General features: G+C 40.1%; 1 protein-coding gene across 1 annotated transcript; it reads left to right on the plus strand.

The window, feature by feature from the left end:
- On the plus strand, window positions 1-599 carry LOC111064719 (partner of bursicon). The gene is made up of 2 exons (XM_022352480.2): window positions 1-293; window positions 358-599. The coding sequence occupies exons 1-2, from the start codon at window positions 36-38 to the stop codon at window positions 526-528; spliced, it is 429 nt and encodes a 142-aa protein (XP_022208172.2). The 5' UTR covers window positions 1-35; the 3' UTR covers window positions 529-599.
- Window positions 600-8631: the final 8032 nt, after the last annotated feature.

An 8631-nucleotide genomic window follows, 5' to 3' on the forward strand; every position in this document is an offset into this window, starting at 1 on the left:
GCATCAGAACAGTTGGGCGTTGGGTGCGGTACATAATGCATGTCCAGGAATTGTTTTTCATTGCTGCGCTGCTAGTGCCCCAATGCCTGAGGGCTTTGCGCTATAACCATCAGGGCACTGGCGATGAGAACTGTGAGACCTTAAAGTCGGAAATACACTTGATCAAGGAGGAGTTCGATGAGCTGGGTCGCATGCAGAGGACCTGCAATGCCGATGTTATAGTCAATAAATGTGAGGGACTGTGCAACAGTCAGGTGCAGCCATCGGTCATCACGCCAACGGGTTTTCTGAAAGTGAGTATAAGCCATTTACGAACTAATAGAACTCTCTCTCTTAAATCGATGCCTGTCATTTTAGGAGTGCTATTGCTGTCGCGAAAGTTTCCTCAAGGAAAAGGTCATCACACTCACCCACTGCTATGATCCGGATGGCACTCGTCTAACAAGCCAGGAAATGGGCACCATGGATATACGTCTGCGGGAGCCCACCGAATGCAAATGCTTCAAGTGTGGCGATTTTACACGTTGAAATGCCCCCCGCATAAATCCAATCGAATATTGAATATATTTCTAAACATTTCATAGCGAATGTAAATTGAATTTATACAACACATACAGCTGGTTGTGTTTTTTTCCGTTTGTTTTGTTAGCCCCAAAGGGCCAACAGATGTTCTGATCTAAACTCTCTCGGGGGTGGTGGGGACACTGCCAAAAAAATATACGAATGGTAAGCCAATCACCTGAATGTTTGACATGTGACTGCAGGGCACCAAAAAATGTTGTAAGCTGTCAATGGTATATGCATTTCGCTACTCTCTATGCTCTATGGCGAGTCGCTGCACTTTTTGCATGCACTTGTCTCTGATTGATTCATTTGTGGCCAGAGAGAGACAGCTGGGACCCACCCGGAAACTCTCGTCTTGAAAACATAATAATCAAGCATAAACTGCACCGCTTGCTGGTTTGTTAATTTTCAACATTTTTCTGGCTTGATTAAAAGGCAAAATGCAAAAGAGAGGCATGGCCCGAACATCGGGTTAATTGTAAATTGAAGCTGGTGGATTGGGCCCGGTTCTGTATTCTGGGGGCTAAATTATAATTTCATGTTCACAAGCACATTTGCACGCACTGTAATTTACTTAAGCATTTTTCCAACCGCTCCCACCAACAACAAAAAAACCAGAAGAAGAAAAAAAGCACGCACGATACGCGAGAGTATGATCTCTCTTGGTCGATGCTGCTGCTGCCTGTTGCCGCCTTTCGTTCGTGTGTGCGAAACTCATAATTTATTTGACACGCCCATTAACAACTGGCAGGCAGGCAGGCGATCTTGCCATGTAGCAGGGCACGGGGCTTTGGGTGGCATCAGTTCGCGTCAGTTGCTCCATCAACGGCAACAGCAAGCAGCAAGCAGCAAACAGCAACAGCGGCACAACGTGCCGACACAATATAAATTATATATTTAAACGAAATACTCCAAAGAGAGAGAGAGAGAGAGAAGGCAGCATCCAGGCAGGCTCCAGTTCTAGGCAAACTGCCATTCCGGATGGAGTCACGTAACTACCAAAGAAGATCAAATCACTGCTAAAAAAAAAACCTTTTACATTTCATTATGGTAATCAAAAATTATATAGTTTACGATGCAGCTGTTGAATAAGTTATTTAGCTATAGAAGCATCTTTTTGAGCAACTCAATGGAGGAAACAATCAAGTCATATTATATGGAACTCCTTTTAGCCACGATGATTAATCGCATGAGCTAAATACATACCGCAATCTGTTGTCTATGCTTCAGAGCTGTCTAATAGCATTAGTTTAAACTATGGTCATAATAAACACCACATAAATTTCAATCAGCGAGCCACAATCAAATGTCTGGCCGAGCCCAAAAAAAAAACACACACGCACAAAGGGCGAAGATACTTTTTGAAAGGTAAAGGCCCAATCAATGATGTCACGCCTTCTTGTCTTTCTTGGCGGCCCATTAATGTGGGGGCTGACACTAAAAGCATTTTTCCATACGCTGTTTACATTTCGCCTTGGGCCTTTCATTAAAAATCAACAGAAGAAAAAAACAAAAAAAAACAAACAAAACACAAATATATTTCACTCGAATGACAAACATATCAAATTAATTGCAAATTCATGCAAATCAAGCAAACGACAGAAAACAAGAAACAAAGAATATTCCCCACCAAAATGATGAAAATTAATTGCCATTATTAACGCGTTTTAACACAAAAAGTATGTTAGAAAAATAACATAAATAAAGTAGCTTTCGAGTAAATGATTATAAAGTTTACTTTTTGTCGCAAGACGTTTCAAATTTGTTATTAATTAACATTCATTAATTATCATCAACAAGTGAGGAGCGGATCGGCCTGGCCTGTGGCTTTTTTTTTTAAATTTATTTATAACTAATTAATATTCAGCAATTTATTTAACTCGAAATATGCAGCAATTTAAATTTATGAATGTATTTAATGATCGAATTTTGCATATAATAATTCAAACGAATATAAGCCAATGGGTAACCGGAAAACAGGAGCGATAGGAGCTGTAGTGTCTATACATAAATACACTCTTAAAAGAAGGGGAACAAAAAGATTGAAGACTTATCTTGTACTTATATTAAAGAACCCCCAAGCTCCAGTTTTAAGGCTACAAAAATCCTCGTTCTCTGCTTTGCCCAGCCCTCTACTAAAATTCATATTATCCGAATATTATTCTTAGAGTATTTTTGTAGGAAGCATCGTTGCAGCAGCTTCCGCACAATGCCTCTTCGCCTGCATATCGCATATCATATTTCAGTTAGAAGATGAAAAATTCAGAATGCCAAGTGCCAACAGGGGCGGCAGATGGGTGCAGTGCAGTGCAGTGCAGTGCACGGGGGGGGGGACGCTGTGGAGGTGCGAGAGGGTTCACCTGTCAGTGGAGTAAAAGCGCAACGAAGCGCAAAGCGTTTTTGCATTTTGCATTAAATTTATGATTTTTACAGCTGACATTTGTTTTGGGGCGTCTCCCCGAGGTGTGTGTGTGTGTGTGTGTGTGCGAGTCAGCCAGCAGCATGTGCAACATGCAGAACATATAACAAGACAACAATAACAACAACCATCATGACAGCAACATATTTTTTAGACGCAACTGCAACAGCAGCAACGAATGGCAGCAGCAGCAGCAGCAGCAGGAGCAGCAGCTGTCATAAGATAAAAATTTGCCCGCGCCTGCATCATGCATATATGCAACTGCCACCCATTGCTGCAGCAGTACCAGCAGCAGTAGCAGCAGCAGCAGCAGCAGCAGCAGCAGCAGAGCCCGAGGTAGAATGAGGGGCAGCCAGAGAGACAGCAACATGCAACATATTCTAATGCGCTGCGACATCAAGTGACAGCAACGGCGACAGTTGCTGTTGCCGCATGAGAGGCGGCGACAGGCGACAGCACCCAAAGATGAAGAGTGCTGCAACAGCAACAACGGCAGCAACGGCAGCAACGGCAGCAGAAAAATTGTATGAAAAGTGAGCTGCATTTTCTTGGGCATGCAAATGAACTGCAATTATGATAAACGTCAGCAGTTGACCGGAAATGAGCAACTAAAACGAAGACACAGAGCCTCTTAAATCACAATTACGTTAATGAATAATGCCAGAAGATTGTAAGAACGGCACAGAAAAGTGTAGGATGTAGCCCGATATGATCTAGTATGACAGCGAATGGGCTGTGTAATAAATTAGATACTTAACGGGTGATACAAACGGATATGGAAACGTAGTTATAGATACGGTATCTTAGACGTTTGCAATTAATTATGCCAGTCTGAGTTCCACCATGGATTAATTATTGTTCTTTTTTATTATTTATTTTTTAAGCTAGATTAGTTAAGCCAGTTAATATCCGTTGGAGAATAAATAAATAAATAAAATAAATAAATAAATATGCCAGACGGAATTCCACCATGGATAGAATGAGAAATAATGCCAGCAGTAGATACTTTTTATATTATTGTGTAAACTGATGGCTTAACATTTTATTCGGACTCTCTTTTCATAAGAAACCTTTGCAATAAAATAATCCTTTTGCCTTGAAATAATTCTGCAAGCAGTTCTTCAACTAAACCCCAAAGCTTTGGTTCATTTTTTCGCCTGAACCCTGGAGGCTTTGGACTTTCAAGCATAGATTTGCACGACTGACTCTATGTAAAGGATATATATGGGGTAGCTCACACAGCAATGAGTATTAAAGCCAGGCTATCATCCATTTCCATCATAGACCAAGACCAAGGCTTCCAGAGAGAGAGCAAGATGAAAGCCTATTCCATGGTATAAAGTATATTAAAAAGTAAAATGAAATTGATGCTAACATATGTTGCCTGCTGGCCTATGGCTTTTTAGTATATTTTCTCATTTCTTTACTTTTCCACTCAAACACACACACACACACACGTGCAGTCACATGTAAGGCGGGGGAGGGCGACACATTGCTCCTTCTGCACATTACTCATACGCCCCAGTGGGCAAATTTATGAACTCGCCAGCGCACTTGAGGCGGCCCCCACACCGGCAAACGAGCAGCAGTAGCAGCAGCAAAAAAAAAAGGCCAACACACACTCGCACATACGACAAACAATCTCAAACACTCTCAAACATACAGCGAGCAGAGAGCCCCCGCCTGCCCGCACACCCACTAAAAATAAGTGCGTTTGTATGTCTTCGCATGGCGGCGGCAGGCAGTCGAGGAGTAAAAGTAAAGCAGCTTGTAAAATAAAATATGCCAAGGGTTAAAAAGTGTGCAGCATATAATTCATACTCGTACACATGCTCCTACATACGTACGTAAATATACACACTCATAACAGGGGGCCCCCAACATGGCCAAGGGTTAAGCAGACCAAAAAAAAAAAAAAAAAGTGGAGGCTAGGATGAGAGGGACAAGACAGGGCAGGCAGCCCCACAGTGAATGAGAGACCACAGAGCGAGAGAGAGCGGGAAAGTGCTTGGCAGTTTTTCCTGTAATAAGTAGATGAAAACCGGGAAATGCAGCAGCTGCTGTGAGAGACGCCACACTGCGAGAAATCTTCAAAAGAAATAGGAAAAAAAAGTTTTAAATAATTCTGCTAAAATTCACAAGCGCAACAATTTCTTTAGGGTTCCTCAATTCGAATTATGGTCCATAATTCAAAAGTTCTTACACATCTATTGCTAATATGCATCGATATTTATTAGTTTCAATCAGTTCTTTAAGTAAGTTCGAAGCTTTGGTTCCATTTTTCCTGAAACCTGAAGGTTTGATTCGTTTCCCCTTCAAATTTACCTGCAAGCAGTTCTTCAAATATTTCAGAAGCTTTGATCCTCTCCTTTACAAGCAAACCATCAAGCAGTGCCTAGCTGAAACCTAAAGATTTGCCTCCTGTTTGCCCTCCTAAACCTGAAAAGTTTTCCACTGAAATAAAATGTTTGTTGTTCGCTGCTCAAGCAAATGATCAAATAAATGAAAATACGAAATTGTATAATTTATTTATACTCAACTTTCCGCACCGAAAAAGTCGCCAGTTAAATTCAAGAAGCCGACACATTATCTAGTCAAACCAACGACGGCCAAAGAGCTAAACTCTCAGTCGGATGGGGGCGGTATGCCACGGACAAATGACAACCACTCAACCACTTTGGTGACCATTTTGTGTTAGTAAAATGCCTTTTCCGGTCACATGTGCCACATATACTCGTATACCCTCCCTCCCTCGCGTCTCCATAAATGAACTGCTAAAATGCCAAACAAAAGTACGAAACGGAAACGACCCCAAACCACCAAACTTATTTGTCTGCTGGGGATAGACACCGACTAACAAAGCACACAAAAAAAAAAAAAGGATAAGGACATGCCCAGAGCTCTCTATTATACAAAATGTACGTTTTTTTTTTTTGTGTTTGCAGCCAGCTTTGTGGCTTGTAATGTGGTTGTGGCCACAAAATACTGTTGGCCACTTAATTTTGTGGTTAACACGGCGAATAGAGAAAGAGAGACCACAGTTTTTGAGTGTGTGTGTGTTGTGTGCGGTTAATTGAAACTCGATTGTTTTGTGTTAAACCAGAAATGAGTCTATTTAGGCAGGCAACCAAAAATAGTTAAATGAAACTGAAACGATATTTTTGAAACAAAAGGAAGTCATAAAACGTTTGACTACGACTTCGGGCCCCATTAAAACGGCATCGAAATAAACATTTTATGCGTTTTGAAAGGCGAAACTTTCAAAAGCTTCCTAATGAACATGACAAATACTCGGACGAACCACGAACGGCGGTGGGGGGGGCATTTTTTATGAGAGCATCACCAAAAATGGTGATCGACAAATAAAACAAAAAAAAAACTAAAAAATAAGGCGTGGGGCCACAGCACAGCAGCACCAGCAACAGCAGCAGCAGAGGCCCAGACAGCTGTCAATATATGGTCGAAATATGTTAATTATCGATTGTTAATTCAAAGCGCCACAGATTAGTATAATTGTGTATTTCTCTTTCCACTCCAAAAAAGCGAAGCATTTAAATGCCATAAAGCTGGAGCAACATTTCGACTCTTGAATATTTTAACCAATTGCGTGGATTCGGTTGGTTTTTGTAACATTTTACGAGCGTTTTTAACGATCCTACAACGACACGAATAGAGTTATTTTCCCGGAGGTTATTACTTTTATAGGATTTCTGGGCATTCTTTTTGTTTTGGGGTTGAGTTGGTGTTTTTTTTTTTTTCGCCTTGTGATTTTGTCGTAAAACATTTTGCATATTAATTTTTGTGTAACTCAATAGCTACAGAAAATAAAGTTAAAATTAAAATAAAGATTGGTTTTAGGCTGGCCTAAAAATTGGGAATATATTTTTAAAAGTGATGCAAACATTTAAAAATACCTATTAAAGAAAAGTTTCCCTGACCCACCCCAAGAAAATATTTTTAAAAGTGATGCAAAATAGCTTTAAAAATAGCTTCTATTGTTTAAGATGTGTCCCTGCTATTAATTCCACAAAATAAACCCCAAGCTGGCCTAAAAATTGGGAATACATTTTTAAAAGTGATGTAAACATTTAAAAATAATTTACATTTTTAAGATAAGTTTCCCTGCTATTAATTCCACAAAATAAACCCCAAGCTGGCCTAAAAATTGGGAATATATTTTTAAAAGTGATGTAAACATTTAAAAATAGTTTCTATTTTTTAAGAAAAGTTTCCCTGCTATTAATTCCACAAAATAAACCCCCAGCGGGAAATTAGTCAAAGTCTTGCGGCAGACATTTCCTGTATTTATGCCTGTCTTACAGAACCGCAGTTAACTTTTCCCACCAGCTGTTTTCTGTTTACAGGATGGGAAACTCTCTCTCTGAAACGCGAAACTCTCTGAAAAATAACTCTCTTCTAATCTTTCTCTCTCTCTCTCTGTGGCCATGCTCTAAATCATATTTGTTTCAGCATATAACTTTTAACACATTTTCCCCTTCGTTTTCCTTAACACGAACATGCGCCACACGCCCACCTGCTCGTAAACAATTATGGCCGACGCCGCAGCGTTTCGCTCTCCAAAACATTCGTACAGATATCCGTACCGTACGTACATACATATATAGAAATAAAATCCCCACAAGCAACAACAACAACAACGAAAAATTACCCAAAATGGCTACACAGAAGCGTCGATCGTCCAATGGGGTAGCGTCGAAACGGTGTTGCCAGCATTGTGTGCGAGTTTTGTGAGACTGTGTGACCGTATAAACACCCATCCGTCCATGCGAGTGGCCATGCATGAGTATGGTTTTATTTATATTTTTGTGGCGCTTTTGTTGATGTGGAAAACATTTTTTTGGAAATAATTTATTGGATTTGTGGCTTACTCAGAGGCGTGTTTATCCATCAAGATTGTTGTTGTTTCCGCTCACGAGAAATACATGGTAGAAAATTCTGGAATGGATATACAATAAAATATTTAAGCTTGTATTGCGCATAGATCTTATGGTCAAAATTAAGCTACAACTAAAAAATAAATTTAAATTTAAATATTTTAAGACAAATTTCGCATTTTTCATTATAATTGTTTAAATTCTTTATTTAAGCTCACTAAAAAATTCCTTAAAAATTCCTATAAATAAAAAAAATTACTTTCTCCTGCTACTACTTTTTGGGTGGTACCTACTACTATTTGCCACAGCTACTACGAATTGGAATTTCTACTACATTTTTTGCAAGCATGCGCACGCTCAGCAAAGAGCATAAACTACAATAAAGCTCTCTCGCTCTCACTTTGGTTCTCTCTAGTATCTTCTCTGTTGCTTCTGGCGCTCTCCATCTCGCTCGCTGATTCTCTCAGCGTAAAGCGCATGGCTTTTTTGGGGGCCTCAGACAACAACAAAAGCACACTTGTTGAAAATGAAAACCGACCACAACAATGACAACAACTGAACTGGTTTTCTCACCCAAGAGACTCGACTCTCTCTCTCTCTCTCTTTCGCTCTCTGGAAACACTCGAAAAACTACTCACTAAAACTTTCAGTGAGAGAGATAGAGAGACTACGAAAGAGAGCAATAAGCGAGCGAGCCGAGCGAGTGAGTGAGCGAGAATGAATGTTGTTTATAGATTTTTAGTCGAATTTTGT

The sequence above is a fragment of the Drosophila obscura genome, unplaced genomic scaffold, assembly GCF_018151105.1.
Source record: "Drosophila obscura isolate BZ-5 IFL unplaced genomic scaffold, ASM1815110v1 contig_179, whole genome shotgun sequence".
In the NCBI taxonomy this organism is placed as follows: Eukaryota; Metazoa; Arthropoda; class Insecta; order Diptera; family Drosophilidae; genus Drosophila; species Drosophila obscura.